A 17,046-nucleotide genomic window follows, 5' to 3' on the forward strand; every position below is an offset into this window, starting at 1 on the left:
GCATAGTGAAAATTGGTATTAACTAAGCAACTACGCAACTTCGAAAACAGCGCAAAGTGAAACGACGCAAAGCGAGGTTTTGGTGTATAACAAAATAAATGTCTCGACAAGCTGAGCCGATCTGGCAAAGTGTGTCTATCGTTCGTTCATCTAAACTTTGTAATCACCCTACAGGTTGACATTTTGATAGATTGTCGCGAAAATGTTGGTGAAGGGGACCCGAATCATATGCACAGATTATGATTAAGAATATGTTTTCATCTGATCTGAAGTGACCCAGCAAAAAAGTCCTCCCAAAATCATGGGTTTTGTAAGGGATTGGCAGCTGTAACTACTCACAAACCCCCTTTCTTCCCCATTATTTTTACAAGGGCATGTCGCACTCAGTTTCTACTAGAAGTTGAAAAGTAAGGTGAAAAAAATCTATTTTTAGAACAGTTTATGTAGAGAATTTGTTTTTAATTTCATCACACTTCTTACTTTTATTTTACGTGAATTCTATAGCATTCACATTGTCAGCCAATTTTTGTTCATTTACTTGTATACAACCTTAAGTTTTGGTGATTAATATACATAATACGATTTATTTCAATAAGATACATTCTATAATAAATAAAAATAATAATAATCACTACTTAATAAATAAAAACAAAAAAACGTATTTCGAAAATAATTGGGTGTCATTTTTTTCACCTCTCATTACTTAGTGAGGAGTAAAGTAAATAGGTTTGCCTTGTAATTTTTTTAGAAGTAACCCATTACTTTTCATATTACTTGTAATGCGAAAAGAAGCTTGATTACATTACTTTGTAATGGGTTGCGTAATGACTAACGGATCCGAATTTCTGCTGGGGATGTATGTGTCATTTGATAATCCCACAAATACTAATGCCCCCAGGTATCATCTTAGGTACCAACATGATACTGAACGCCATAATGCATATTTTAATATGAATATATACAATTATTTAATATTATAATTTCCGAATTCGATATCGACTTAAAAACAGAAACGCCATACAAAAGCAAACCAACAAGAGATGCGAATTATAATTTTTGATCAAGTTCAGATATTATTAATAAATATTTCGGAAATACTCGTAGAAACATAAAACATGTTAAACAAACATTTATTCTTTAGATAAATAGTTGATTCATTTTTCATATTGATTCTGTTGCAACGAATAAAACGATAGAATTATATATGTAAATTTTTTAGTGAATGGTGTTGAGAGAATGAAAACAATTCATCATTTAAATTATATCATCATTGAGCCACCAAAGAATCTCTGATAAAATTAACAAAATACGTCGCTTGAATCAAATTTTGAATTTCTAATTATTGCCGTTAATAATATAAATAACGATGCCAGTATTTCAAATATGTATCACAAACAGTTTAGAACTTCTACCATAAGCTACTAAAACAAACTCCACAACAAAAATGGTAATTTTATCATAAAACATAATTTTTTGTTGTTATACTAAAAATATGTTTTTCATTTCTTTTTCATTAGAAATTCATAATTTTGTCTTTGGCTTTGTTGGGCTGTGTTTTGGCCGATGTTTCGGAATTGGGAGGTTATGACTATCATGCTCCCGCTGCAACCGAAGTGCATGGTGACTTTGGCGGTGAAGGTGGTTACAGCAGTTCTGCCCCTGTAAGTACCTATCTTCCACCTGCAGCACCTGCTCCAGCCCCTTCTGCTCCTGTAAACACCTATATCCCACCAGCTGCATCTGCTCCAGTTAACACTTACATTCCTCCAGCTGCTTCTGCTCCAGCCCCTACTGTAGAAGTTGCCGAGGATGGTTATCGTTACAAAACTTTGCGTCGTCGCGTTTACCGCCAACGCGTTTAAGAGGAAGATGAAGAAGATATGAGTTTGAATCTGTTTTGTTTTGTTATGTTAATAAATTTATATTGTTATAAGTGAAAATTTTATTTTTCTATTATTCTCTAAGTCTTTTGTAATGAACACAAATACTCTAAAAAAGGTCCTTCATGGTATTTTGAAGATTTACCCACATTTCCCAAACGAATCAGCTACACTTCGGTGTTTTGTGTTGTCTAAGGACAAGAAATCTTTTGTGAACTTAAATGTATTAGTTATGTTCTTTGACCTAAGCATCGAATGGATATATGAAATTTTTGAAGTTTTTAGCTCATAAAACGAACCTATTTGTCTGTATCAAACGACTAACATTGCCATTCGGTAACGCATATACCCAATATATTCACCTAATTCGCCCACAAAGTATACTAATTATATAACAATTTCTAGATTTTACATTGGTGTATTGTAACGTGACAAGTGTCACATACATACAACAACACCTACGGTCTTCCCTTACCACCATAGTAGCAATGAGTCGATACGCACTCAACAGCATCTCCATCTACGACAGTTATGCATTGAGGTCATTTGCTTGCTGTACTCAATACACAATAATTCGCATTCACTTCATTCCAGTTTATAGTTTAGTATTCCAGTTTTCGCCATTGAAGTCAGCTCGCTACTGCTGGGGGCTTGCTATCCACCAAGGCATTCCTGGGTGGCTTGTTGCGTTGGCAAATTTTGGAAGGGACTACCCATTGTGGCTGTCCCATTAATAAATTGCACACAGTGAATTCTGTTTACTGTCCCCCGCAGAGACTTCGGTTTCCTGTTCCACACAGAGACTTCGGTTTTCTGTCCCACACGGAGGCTTCGGTTTCCCGTCCCACACAGAGACTTCGGTTTCCAGTCACACACGGATACTTCGGTTTCCCGTCCCACAGGGAGACTTTGGTTTCCCGTCCCACACGGAGACTTCCGTTTCCCGTCCCATACAGGGACTTTGTTCCCAGATATACGCAGTAGTCTGTATGAGTTCGTAGCTGTAATTAGTGTTGTATAGTAGTCCTTCCGAACAGAACAGCAGATCGTCGTCAACCCGCCCGACATCAAACAACACGTTCCCGATCACTACTGAAACGAATCAGCAACCAGGATCGTCGCTTCCGATCATCGACAACTATCGTTATCAGCCAGCATCGTCATCACCGATCCGCGCCAACCATCGGCGTTTCCGAACACCCCCGGAACGTCATTACCGAGCGTCGTTACCCGTCGTCGTTCCCAAACAGCTTCGGACGAGTTACCGAACATCACCGAATCGTCGTCACCGAGCTTCGTCAACCGTCGTCGTTGCCGAACAACATTAGCCGAGTTGCCGAATCGTCGTCACCGATCTTCGTCAACCATTTCCGTTCCCGAACATCACCGAGCTTTTGCCTAGTTGCCGAACACCAACACATACGAGTTGATAAAGTTCCCGATCACCTATAAATCGTCAGCATCTGTCCTATCAGCATCCTCCCCTCCGAAGAAGGGACAACGTAATAATATCGCATTTCATTGAAGTAGAACATACTAGTATTTAGATCAATAAATATCCGATTGAACCCCTAAAAGGGATAAAACTGCGTATAAAATTTTCAAAACACCTAAAATCTATAGGTACCGTTACATGGGGCTATATGAAAACATGTACATACCTATGTAAACAATTTTTGTGGAGAAGTTCCGTGATTGCAGATTGCCTCAAGTGTTTAATTTCGAAAGATAGCTGAGCGGTCTTGCTACTAATTCCAGGCAATGATGAACAAACTGATTTCCCTTCTATTGTAAGAGACACTACACTTGTAGCCATGTTATGAAGCGGTTTCCCAGTTGCCCAACATCAGAATGGGTTCCGAAAAATAAACAGCGCCACAACACATTGCCGCTATAACCACATATATCAGTCGATAACTGAACCAGAACAGGCCGTGCGACATAACAGTCAAGGTGGTTCTTTACCTACTAAAGAACTACCGCCTATCACTTCACCCTGATCGAGAACATAGAGAAGACTTCACTCGAATTTAAAGCATAGCATAATCTATCAGCCGTTGGTGAAATTTAGAAATAACAAGTAAAAAAGTATCAGTCGGCTTTGCCGACACAGATATATCCCCAGCCTATGTGAATTGAAACTTTCATCTACGGACAGATCGAAATTATTTAGGGTCTTTTCAGAATTCTGTGGTCCTTTTTGGACATTTGAACTTGCCGACAAAAATGTGGATTAGAATTAAAGTTCAAAAGTGTTGCGGATGAGGTACTTGATGGACATAGTGTAACGTGGTTTTCTCGTCGGCTGGGGTAACTTCAGTCGCGTCCAGGGTCTCCATAAGGACCCACTAAACCTTTCGAAATGAAAAGACTAGTATTCTCCATTTCCTGGGGGCTAAATTGGGGATTTATTGATTAAATACTAATTTACAATCTACATGTGTTTAAATGCGATAAGAATGTATTCAGTGAGTATATATTTGGATTCATATTCGGCGTAAGTATTAGCAGACTCGCTGGGGTTTGGCAGCTGAGGAGCTCGTGTTGAATTGGTGGGTTCTTCTTCGGGGGAAACGGTGTTGTTTCTGTTCGGCTGTGAATGATGGGCTGTGGATGATCGGGATGACGATGTATTCGGTGTTCGGCTACAGATGATCGGGAAGACGATGTATTTGGTGTTCGGCTGCAGATAATCGGGAAGACGATGTATTCGGTGTTCGGCTGCATATGATCGGGAAGATGATATGTTCGGCTGTTGAGGTTCGGGAACACGATGGGTTCGGCGTTCGGTTGTTTATGTACGGGAACACGGCTTCGGGTGTTGATGCTCGGATATCGGTGTTCGGGAAGACTATATTTACGGCGTTCGGATGTTGACGCGATAAATTCGTCGTTCGGGTGTTAGTCTAAGACTGCGGTCTAGTTTCTACAGTGTACTACTATTATTCAAACAGTGGAACAGATTACCCGAAGTCCTGTAGAACAGAAAAACCCGAAGGTCCAGTGCCGAATGGAAAAGATGACACGAAGGCCCTGTAGAACTGAAAACCCCGAAGTTCCAGTGTCGAATGGAACAGATGACCCGAAGGCCCTGCAGAACTGAAAAACCCGACGGTCCAGTGCTGAATGGAATAGATGACCCGAAAGCCCTGTAGAACTGAAAAAACCCTTTGCCAATTCTGATGCCGAATTCTTTCCGAATTCGGTACAAAAGTTGTATGGACGTGTCCACCGAACTCGGAAAGAATTTTCTAAGAAAATTCTTACAAAATACCAGAGTTTCGCAACGAATTCGGTCCAAATTCGGAAACAAATTCTGGAAAATTTAGATTTTTTGAAGAAAATCGGTCCGAATTCGGAAAGAAATTCTGGAAAAATTCGAAGAAAAGTTTAGATTTTCTGAAAAAAATCGGAAGAAATTCTTGGGGGCTACGCCATTGATATTGACACAACACAGAACAAATCCCCACATAGAGACAAATTTCTTTTAATGCGCTATTTATGGATGATTCTAATTTCAAACGTCCTAATGATTTTCCCTGTTGTAATCATTTTGTGATTAATAGTAGAAGAATGTGCACGAGTATGTTGAAGCTATCAACACTAGATTGAATTATAATATGTTGCATTTATATTAAAACAATTCAAAAATTGTATATGCGAATTGTATAAAAAATAACTTTGTTTTTCAACAACAATCGAACAAAAAAATCCCTTAGAAAATCGACTAGAAATCGGAACGAATTCGGAACGAGATTCTTAAGGTTCTTCAGTTTTAGAAAATCGGTGCAATTTCTAGAAAAATATTAGAGAAATCTACAAATATCTAAAAAATATTCAGAAAATCTCGGAAAAAAAACGGAAATCAGAACCCTCGGAAAAAATTGTTAACTGGAATGTACGTGATCATATATGATCAATATATTGTCACGTTACAATAGTCTATTATGGGGGTGGATCTTATTTTAGAGTCATATCTTTTCGATAGATATCGCGCATACTAATAATTTCAGTGGGTTATCGTATAACCACGATTGCCAGGAAGCATGAACTTGTCCACGGAAAACATAATATCGCTGTAAACAGGATCACAACGAACAGCATCGGTATACATTTCACATTTCTTCGAGCAGACCCTAAACTGCACTTAGACACAAATGTTGAACTTTTGTGAGGGAGGTTCCCGAAGAAGAGTTCCGATATGGGCGATTTTAGAAGTTAAATTTAATTTGGTCAAAATATTAGGAGATCCAAAATTTGGACCAAAGTGTTTGCCCCGTTCAAGAAATATCGTGTGACATTTTTTAAATATTGAGGGGAGGTACCGGAATTTGTGGTCCGGTATTGCTCATCTTCGATCTGAAGCTAAGTTTGGACAAAATATGACGAAGGCCAAATTTTGGACCAAATCGGTTAATCAGTTCGAGAGTTATCGTGTTCTCCAGCCACTACATAAGGTGCCATAACTGTTTTTACAACTTTCGGGCTGTTTTCTCAAGAAGTTGCCCCTGAAAAAACCTTTCACTGCCGTAATTGAGGCAGCGAATGCAAGTTGCTTCAAAAAAATTCAAAGTGATTCGATAGCATGCCATAAAGTCAACTTATCCCAAATTTTGTGTGATAGGTACCCGAAAGAGTGGACAAAAATAGTCCAAATTCCAATCTGATCTATATCTGGTGGATATATGTAAAGTATGGACCAAATCGGTTACTCCATTCAAATGTTATCGTGCGCACACCATAGGGTGTCATATGGGTTTTTTTGCATCTTTCAGGCTATTTTCTCAGGAAGCGTGGACTTGCCCCTGACGAAACTTGTACCGTCGTATGGGGGCAGTGAAAACAAGTTGTTGCAACAAAAACCAAAGCGATTTGAGAGCAGGTCCTAACTGAACTTTTCCGAAATTTTGAGTGGGAGGTACCCGAAGGAGTAAAAATTTCACGATGTACAAAATATGGACCAAATCGGTTACTCCCTTCAGAACTCATCGTGCGGGATGTATAGGAAGGAGTGAACCGATATCACCCATCTTCGAACATAAACAAAGTTTGAACAAAATATTACAAAAGTCAAATTTTGGAGCGAATTCTTTGATCAGTTCGAGAGTTATTGTGCGCTCCAGCCAGAAACATTTTGCCCGTATAATGGTGTTTATACCCTCGTTAGCATAAATGCTGAGGTACATATAAACAATGTTAAGTTCCACTAAAAGTGTTGTGGGTGCCACAGTGATACTGAATCACCACAGTATATCTGTTTAATAATTGTATCGATGACCATTTCTGTGTACAAATATTCATAATTAAAATTTTCAAATTTAACAATGGCTTAAAGAGAAACGATTCACTAATATAAAAGAAAAATAGATGCATATTCGAATTTTTAATAAGGTTCAGATATTATTAATAAATATTCGGAAATAAAAACATAAAACACATCAAACAAACATTTATTTATAGGAAAAACATTTATTCGTATAGATAAATGTTTGTTCCATATGTTTTATATTGATTCTGCTGCAACAAATAAAACAATAGAATTATATATTTAAATTAAATTGGTGAATGGTGTTGAGAGACTGAAAACAATTCATCATTTAAATTATATCATCATTGAGCCATCAAAAAAACCTCTGATAAAATTAACAAAATACTGCGCTTGTATCAAATTTTGAATTTCTAATTATTGCCTTTAATAATATAAATAACGATGCTAGTTTCTCGAATATGTATCACAAACAGTTTAGAAGTTCTACAATAAGCTACTAAAACAAACTCCACAACAAAAATGGTAATTTTATCATATAACATTAATTATTGTTTTTCTGCTAAAAATATTTTTTTATTTTTCTTTCATTAGAAATTCTTAATTTTGTCTTTGGCTTTGTTGGGCTGTGTTTTGGCCGATGTTTCGGAATTGGGAGGTTATGACTATCATGCTCCCGCTGCCACCGAAGTACATGGTGACTTTGGCGGTGAAGGTGGTTACAGCAGTTCTGCCCCTGTGAATACCTATCTTCCACCAGCAGCTTCGGCTCCTGCCAGTACTTATGTACCACCAGCAGCCCCAGCCCCTGTTCCAGCTCCTTCTGCACCTGTAAACACCTATATCCCACCAGCTGCATCTGCTCCTGTCAACACTTACATTCCACCAGCCGCTTCTGCCCCCGTCCCTACTGTAGAAGTTGCTGAGGATGGTTATCGTTACAAAACTTTGCGTCGTCGCGTTTACCGTCAACGTGTTTAAGAGGAATTAGTAATGTGTGTTGAATATGTTTTGTTTTGTTATGTTAATAAATTTACATTGTTATAAGTGAAATTATTTTGTTTATGTTTTTATTTATACCCTAAATGTGTGTGTGTTTAAGACTTTGCCTACAGATAATACCCTCACCGTATGACTGTGTGAACTGGATGTCCCTTGAACAGATCCATAATTTAAAAAACTAGGTAGCATTTTCGAAGCTAACAAAAGAAGCTTTGGAACTTTCCAGCCTACATTTTCAGGAGCCACAGCATATTCCACTCAACTAGCCCAATTGCATAATCAAAGCACTCCTCATCCCGATAACATATCAGCGCAATGGCAAAGCATTGCCCCCTCCATGCAAACAGCCGCAAAATCCATACTTGGATACCAGAGACCTCCACCAAGGAATCCATGGTATGATGAGGAGTGTCGTGCTGCCACCGAAGAGAAAAATGCGGCATATAAGGCTACTTTACAATCCGTAGCAACGCGTAGCGCACGAGAGAGATACAGGGAGAAAAGGAGAGAGGAGAAACGTCTTTTCCGCAAGAAAAAGAGAGAGATGGAAAAGCGGGAGTGTGAAAAAATCGAGATGTACAGGAGCCAGAATGAAGTCCGAAAATTCTACCAAAGAGTCAAGCATCAAACTGATGGAACTGTAGAGACCAGCAAGGTAATTTGGTAACTGATACAGATAGTGTACGCAGGATATGGAAAGAACATTTTTCAAATCTGTTGGTATCCAATAGCAGCGAAGACGACGAAGATACCACAGTCCCAATCCCAGAAGATGGTATTGAATGTATACCGCCCAGCCAATATGAGGTAAAGACAGCAATAAATCGGCTGAAGAATAATAAGGCAGCAGGGGCCGATGGCTTACCAGCCGAGCTGTTCAAAACCGGAGGCGACACGCTGATAAGGTGTATGCATCAGCTAGTTAGCACCATCTGGCAGGAAGAACGATACCCGACGATTGGAACCTGAGTATCCTGTGCCCCGTCCACAAGAAGGGAGATAAGACTGTATGCTCTAACTATAGGGGCATAAGTCTACTCCCTATTGCCTACAAGATCGGGTCAGGGATATTGTGCGAACGACTAAAGCCTATGGTTACCGAGATAATTGGACCATACCAATGCGGCTTTAGACCTGGCAAGTCCACCATTGACCAGATATTTACCCTGCGGCAAATCCTGGAGAAGACCCAAGAGATGCAGATCGACACCTACCACCTTTTTGTCGATTATAAAGCAGCCTTCGACAGCCAGCTGCGTTCAAAGGTATTCCAAGCCATGTCTGAATTTGGTATTCCCGCAAAGCTCATCCGGCTTTGTAAAATGACTTTAACTGACACGAGGTCCTCAGTTAAAATAGGAAAGAACCTCTCCGAAGAGTTTGGTACCAAAAGAGGTTTCAGACAAGGAGGCAGCCTTTCGTGTGACCTCTTCAACATCCTGCTAGAAAAGGTTATACGAGAGGCAAACGTCAAAAGAAGTGGCACAATCTACACCAATAGTCACATGTTACTTGCTGATGCTGTTGATATAGACATCATGGGCCGATCAGTAAAAGAAGTAACTGATACCTTTATAAAGGTCGAAGGAGAATCTGCTAAAGTGGGTCTGACGGTAAATGGTGAGTAGACCAAGTTGATGGTGTCGACGCGCAATGCGTCCATTGAGCTCGGACCGACTGTGGAAGTTGGTTCCTATAATATTGAGGTAGTAAAAGACTTCGTCTACCTCGGCACCTCCTTAAACACAACAAACGACATCAGTTGTGAAATAAAAAGAAGAATTGTATTGGCCAACAGATGCTACTTTGGTTTAAGTAAGCAGTTTAAAAACAAAGCCACATCTCGTCAAACAAAAATAACGCTCTACAAAACACTAATACTACCCGTGCTGATGTACGGCTCCGAAGCCTGGGTACTTGCGCAAGCAGACATGGCAGTGCTTGGTGTGTTTGAGAGAAAAAATCTTCGAAAGATCTACGGACCAATCTGCGTTGACGGTGATTATCGACGTCGCATGAACCACGAGCTGTATCTGCTATACAACGACATCAATATAGTTAAACGTATCGAGATGCAGCGATTGCGTTGGCTAGGCCATATCATAAGAATGAGCGATGATGAACCCGTTAAAAAGGCGTATGAATACATGCCACATGGCGGTGCACGCAGAATTGGCAGGCCAAGGAATAGATGGCGCAAACAAGTGGATGATGAGATGAAAAGGCGCGGTATTCCAGAGTGCAAAGCAACAAATAGAGAGGAATGGAGATCTCTTCTTAGTTCGGCCTATAGAACAAATGTTCTGTAATGGGCCAGCTAAGTAAGTAAAGTAAGTAAGTAAGTAAGTAAGTGGAGTTGGTGTCATAGACAGTGGGCCTCATTGTGTTACTGACAGACGAACTCAACACAGTTAACATAAAAAATCGGGCCATTCAAAATAAAACGATTACAAAAACTACAAAAATTTTACTGCGATAGGTGTATGAAGACAAGGCCCTAAACTTTGTGATATTTCTGTGTCCATATCTCGGGACGTATATATTTCAACACAATCGGAGAACTGGTCTTAAATTGTATCACAACACATAGGTATTGTTGGTTCTAATTTGGGGTGTCATTCTTTCGATAGTTATGGTGCCAAAATGGTTCTTTGGGTAGTCATGGAAGGATTTTTAGAGCTTTTGGATCGTTATGTCAGACAGCATGGACTTGCCCACGAAAGTCATTATATCTCTGTAAACAGGACCACAAAGAGTATCATCGGTAAAAATTTCAAGTTGATCACCGAACAGCCCTGCACTCAAGCGAACATTTAAAACATTTATTTAGTGTCGTACCGGAAGGAATGGTCATATATAATCCATACTCACGCTCGTAGGATTTTTATAAATTTTTGGACATTACGTCAGGATAAATGGAGTTGCTTCCGAAATCCTTCTCTAAAAATTTCAAAACGATAAACGATTCCAACAGGGTTTTTAGACCTATTAAGTCATTATTTGATGATGTATGGACTTGTCCCCGACAAAGGACCGATGTGAAGGAGTGGACCGATGTCTGGAAGAAATATTACGAAGAGAAAATCTTGGAGCAAATCGGTTGATCTATTCGTGAGTTATCGTGTGCATCAAACGATTTGATCGATATGATATAAGTTTGTACAAAATATTACGACATGCAAAGTTGGACGAAATCGGTTACCCTGTCCACTAACCGACTACCGACAGGGCTCAAAATTGCTGAACCGAATTTCATCCAAAAGAAACTTGGACCTCAAAATTTATTTTAAAGAGAGGAAAACTGCACTCAGACAAACTTCACAGAAATCTGGCAAATGAGGTGGAAACAAGTAAAAAGTATCAGTCGGCTTTGCCGACAGAGATATACTCTCAGCCTATGTGAATTGAATTTTTCATTTATTTTTTGCACTTTTGAGGGGAAGGTACCGGAAGAAGTGGACCGATATGACCCTTCTTTGAACCTAAACTAAGTTTGGACAAATTTTTTTTTTGTTAAATTTTTGAGCATTCTTCAAAAACACTTAATTTGATCCAGTAATAGTCATAGTTACTGGTAAACTAAAATAGATCGCGTATTATAATAGAACAAACCTTGGCTTCATAAAACTATTTTTTTGTCCTCAGAGAAGTATAAAAACTTCAGATTTTGAGCATAAAAGGTGGATACCAGACATTTGGTATACTGGGTACCTATTGACTGCTAAAGTACACGATCGACTAGCACACTGTGACATGACATCACAATTTCCTCTGTGACCGAAACCCTCAGTGCAGTTAATATTTCAGCGTTATTTCACCGTTATATAACACGTCAATCAGACATCACTCTTTGACTTGAGGGATGCCTATCCTATACTTTAAGCCTTCCCATAGTATGTTACAAAGCAAATCAATTTTTTCAGGCATCATCACTGTTTTTTTGTAAATAAAACCAAATTTTAAATTTTACTTATAACAATGTAAATTTATTAGCATAACAAATAACAACAAATTCAAAATCATTTCTCCTTCCTATTAAACACGTTGGCGGTAAACGCGACGACGCAAAGTTTTGTAACGATAACCATCCTCGGCAACTTCAACAGTAGGGGCGGGGGCAGAAGCGGCTGGTGGAATGTAAGTGTTAACTGGAGCAGATGCAGCTGGTGGGATATAACTGTTTACAGGTGCTGACGGAGCTGGAACAGGGGCTGGGGCTGGTGCTGCTGGTGGTATATAAGTACTGGCAGGAGCTGAAGCTGCTGGTGGAAGATAGGTATTCACAGGGGCAGAACTGCTGTAACCACCTTCACCGCCAAAGTCACCATGTACTTCGGTGGCAGCGGGAGCATGATAATCATAACCTCCCAATTCCGAAACATCGGCCAAAACACAGCCCAACAAAGCCAATGACAAAATTATGAATTTCTAATGGAAAAGAAATAAAATATACATGTTTATAAAATACAACAATAACACGAAATGCTCTATAGAAATATTACCATTTTTGTTGTGGAGTTTGTTTTAGTTGCTTATTGTAGAACTTCTAAACTGTTTGTGATACATATTCGAGTCGCAGGCATCGATATTTATATTATTAACGTCAATAATTAGAAATTCAAAATTCGATTCTAACGCCGTCTTTGTTAATTTTATCCGAGTTTCTTTGATAGCTCAATGATAATATTAAATGATGAATTGTTTGTATTCTCCCTCTACGCCATTCACCAAAAAATTTAAATATATAATTCTTTTGTTTTATTAGCTGCAACAGAAACGTCATAAACCAGATTAAACATTATTGTTATAGCTACTTCCGAAATATTAAAAAATAAATAGAAATTGGCTTAATATTTGGAACACGCATTTACACTGGATTTGTATCAAATTTACGTCTCTTTTTAACCAATGTTGAGCTAAAATTTTCAATTTGATTCTAACGGTTTTGCAAGATATGAGCGTGAGAAAATTATATTTTTTGTATAAAAGACACCGAAGAATATCGGCAAAATTTGAAGAACCGGATCATTCTTATTTCGTTCCTTCCTTTTATAACGTAGTGATACCTTCATTAAAACTTATGCCGAAATCATGAGCACTCGTCTTTTTTGGCTTATTGTAAATCTCTACTTCTTAGATGATATTGGCAACTGAAGAAGAATTTCCAGAAATGCCATCTCAAAAACAAGTTACATCAGACGCAAACCGTGCACACAACTGTTTCATTACAACGGCGGAAGGTTCTATGCACTGGAATCTTCGAGCAAGGACCATGGTGTCGGTCCTTGCTCGAATATTCTGTGTTTGTGTTTTTTTATGTGTTTGTGTTATTTTTTGGCCATAGGAGCGGCAATTTATCGCCGAATGCCTGCTAAGCAATCTTGATCCGTGCTGTATAGAGATGAACATCGGACCACTATGGATCTGTTCCAGTTGCCATATCAGTATCCACAGCATGTCAACAATGGGAATGGATGCACTTCCGAGGGTGCTCTGGCATTAGTCGCACCCACGATTACTGCGATAGGTACACAGAAAAAAATATTTCAAGAATTTTTACATATTTTCGTTCGTGATGTAGTTTTTTCATACTTTACAGGTACCTCACATAAAATAGATGTGTACTTTCTTATATCCATCCGAAAGCCACTATTTTTTCAAAAATATGTACGATTTTCATCAGGTGCAAAATATCTTTCCTATTTTTACCTTACATTCCCACTATTTGCTCACATACTTCATCTCTTGTTTGGTAAATGCTCTCAACTTTGTTCTCGTTTTCTTTTGAATGGTCTCATCGTCTCATCGTCTCACAATCACATTGACACTGCATCAACAAACCACAAGAACACACAACCTGACTAAAATACAACGAAACGTTCCGGATTGACCCGGAACCACACATCATCAGCGTTCCGGCCAGAGGCTGCCAACTCAGTGTACATGTGTTTGTATTTGTTTCGTTTTTCTGTGTTGGGCAGAATACCCCGGAATGCCCGCTCCGAATTCTTTCGGACCATGCCGAATTCTTTCGGACCATGCATGGATACAGTCCGCAGTGAGTCGTCAACGGATTACGAAACTCCCTCGTCATCTGATTATGAAACTCCCCTCAGTCCCCTTGACAGCAACCGCACACTCAGCCTTTAACAGCCGTTGTTGACCCAATCCCAGAAAATCCATCCTTTTGCAATTTAATTGCAATCGACTCCGAGGTAAGATCGAGGAAATAATAGATTTCATGAGTCGGAACAAAATCAAGGTCGCGGCCGTGACAGGAAACCAAGCTCAACAACAACAACTGTAGCTTACAAAGTTGTTATGGTTATAACGTGTTAAAGAAGGATCGCACCAGAAGTGGAGGTGGGGGATTAGCTTTCCTATTGCACTAGTCTGTCCAATACAGACCTATCTCGCTTGAGTCTGTCTCTAATCACCCGTACATGGAATGTATGGGTGCACGGTCAATGAGGACGCCCCTACCAGAATTGGAGGAGAGTGTCACAGTTCGCCAGACATAACCCTCGTGTCACCGTGTCAACCCGTAATTTCCCTTGGATCAAACCATCTCCCCATAATTGTCTCCATTAGCAGACCACATGATTTCATCGCCTCTGAAAGCCGCACGTTTGTCAATCATAGGAAAGCTGATTAGCCGAGTTTCAGAGAGTTCACCAATCACCGCTTCAAAGAACTGCCCAATCCTTCTGATGTTCGGGTAGCCGCTCGCCATATCCCTGCTGGTCGAATACCCGAAGTAAGACCAAACTTTGCAGCAGAGGCAACGGTATTAGGAAATGAGGGTGATGAGCTTCCTTGAGCCAACCCAAATGACCTCAGAGTCAGGGTGCTGACACTGGAAGTTAACAGGCTCGTCGGTTAAGTCACTCTCGATAGGATCTCAGTCACGTTTGGCGACGTTACGTTGACTGACCCAAAGAGGTGCGCAAGTTATTTCAATCGACACTTTGTCGAACACCCCGAGAGTGACAGGGCGAAGAGGAGAGTATTATGTCGCATCAGATCTCTTCCTGCCGAGGATGAACCACCACAGTATACAATGGATGATGTTGCGAATGCCATCAGGAACGCTAAATCATCCAAAGCTTTGGGTCCTGATGGAATCTCCATGTAATGTTGAAGCAGCTGGATGAGCCGGGAGTGAAGTATCTCACTAGAGTTCTCAACTTGTCGCTAGCCACCCTCATTGTTCCCGAAGTCTGGAAAATGGGCAGGGTGGTCCCGCTACGGAAACCAGGCAAGGATGCCAGCAAAAGTAAATCGTACAAATCGATTTCGCTTTTGTCGCCCGTAGCAAAGACCCTTAAAGCCTTAGTCCTCCCCAGTATCAGGAATAGCAATCAAGTCGCTGATCACCAGCATGGATTCTGTAAGCAGCACAACACAACACATATATTTGTTGACATCTGTAAGAGACTGAACACCTATTTAACCGATCTTACCACCTTTCTCGACGCGAGGAATATGCAGATTTCCGCCACAAAATCTACAACCACTATGTTCACCACATGGACAGCGCAGTTTGGAAAAAATTGAATGTCGTTGTTGACCGTAGCAGAATTCCGACCACAAATTTTAGGGGTCACATTCGACAGTACTTTCAAGTCGTGCGCGCACGCCGCAGCTATCTGCGACAAACTGAAAAGTAGAAACAAGGTCCTCAAGTCCCTAGCAGGCAGCACTTGGGGTGCAGACAAAGAAACCATGTTGACCACATATAACGCGATAGGTAGGTTTGTGGTAAGCTATGCGGCGCCAGTTTAATCCCAGGGATTACGTGATACGAATTGGAAAAAGATTCAAACCTGTCAGAATGCCGCCCTGAGAACAGCAATAGGGTGCCTGCGCAAGTCAGTGAACCATCTACATGAGAAGGCAAAGATTCTTCCAGTAAAGCAACATAATGAGATGCTTTCGTTGTAGTACTTGCTTGGGTATTACCGTGAGAGCCATCTACTGGCTAGGCCCGACACATTCAGGCATATCGGGAAGGATATTGATGCTCTAGAGAGGGAGGTCCAACAATATAGGAGAGAACCCCTAGATCAATAGGCATATCAAGCAGGTTTAAATAGTATTCACACGGATGCAGTTGCTAAGGCCATAGCAAATATAGTGTGAATAAAGTCCGCGGAGTACATCCCCCATGTATCGCAGCTGAGGAGCATCAGCTGCCACGACAAACTAGAGTAGTTTTGGCTCAACTACGCTCGGGATATTGCAAACGCCTAAATTCTTATTGGGCGGAAATCGACCGCGTCGTGCAAGACATCTGCCCAGTATGCGGCATGGGCCCGCATGAGAATACCTGACACGACTTAACAGACAGGCTTCCCCCACCCAGGCACATCAGGAGAGATCTTCATGATCTAGAGAGAGATAGGTCGAAAGGTATAAACGAAAAACTCTGGACCAACGAGCCTGTCAGGCAGGCTTGGACAGCATTCACACTGATGCAGTCGCATTTGCAGTAAAGAGATGCAGTGTGAATGACGTACTTGGGTACCACCTCCATCCATCGCTGCAACAGAACACCAGTTGCCAAGGTAAACACGAGTGGTTTTATCCCAGTTAATATCCGGACGATGCAGCCGCCTCAATTCGTATTGGGCCCGAATCGATGCCACGATACGAAATGTATTTCCTGCATTTGGATTGGCACCACCCGATAATTTGGATTTGTTTAGCCCAGCAAACCCCACTCACATGTCTTCTGATTCTTTGTGGATGAAACAATTGCAGAATTGTTGAGTCTGGATAGAGAGGAACCAGAACCTGATAACTGAAATACTACACGAACGAACATATTTACATTGCCACAACAACAATTATTTCATTATGCATTATCTGGTCATAAGCCAAAACATAAAGACTCAA

General features: G+C 40.3%; 3 protein-coding genes across 3 annotated transcripts; 2 read left to right on the forward strand and 1 right to left on the reverse strand.

The window, feature by feature from the left end:
- Nucleotides 1-301: 301 nt before the first annotated feature.
- On the forward strand, nucleotides 302-1,862 carry LOC141402947 (uncharacterized). The gene is made up of 2 exons (XM_073985074.1): nucleotides 302-310; nucleotides 1,518-1,862. Exons 1-2 carry the CDS (start codon nucleotides 302-304, stop codon nucleotides 1,860-1,862), a joined length of 354 nt encoding a protein of 117 aa, XP_073841175.1.
- Nucleotides 1,863-4,339: 2,477 nt separating this feature from the next.
- On the forward strand, nucleotides 4,340-8,127 carry LOC141402949 (uncharacterized). Its single transcript, XM_073985075.1, has 2 exons — nucleotides 4,340-4,348; nucleotides 7,741-8,127. Exons 1-2 carry the CDS (start codon nucleotides 4,340-4,342, stop codon nucleotides 8,125-8,127), a joined length of 396 nt encoding a protein of 131 aa, XP_073841176.1.
- A 4,056-nt stretch (nucleotides 8,128-12,183) lies between these two features.
- On the reverse strand, nucleotides 12,184-14,192 carry LOC141402950 (uncharacterized). Its single transcript, XM_073985076.1, has 2 exons — nucleotides 14,022-14,192; nucleotides 12,184-12,576 (listed from the first exon to the last, which is right to left on the reverse strand). Exons 1-2 carry the CDS (start codon nucleotides 14,190-14,192, stop codon nucleotides 12,184-12,186), a joined length of 564 nt encoding a protein of 187 aa, XP_073841177.1.
- Nucleotides 14,193-17,046: the final 2,854 nt, after the last annotated feature.

Source organism: Musca autumnalis, unplaced genomic scaffold (genome assembly GCF_047663935.1).
Source record: "Musca autumnalis isolate F117 unplaced genomic scaffold, ASM4766393v1 scaffold_4, whole genome shotgun sequence".
In the NCBI taxonomy this organism is placed as follows: Eukaryota; Metazoa; Arthropoda; class Insecta; order Diptera; family Muscidae; genus Musca; species Musca autumnalis.

What these genes read in the sequence shown, in the direction of transcription:
- LOC141402950 (XM_073985076.1), bottom strand. Translation starts at nt 14,192, where the DNA reads ATGCATGGTCCGAAAGAATTCGGCATGGTCCGAAAGAATTCGGAGCGG. An exon ending in GGGTCAATCCGGAACGTTTC is followed by an intron (nt 12,577 to 14,021) that starts GTTGTATTTTAG and finishes CTTTTCCATTAG; the next exon opens with AAATTCATAATTTTGTCATT.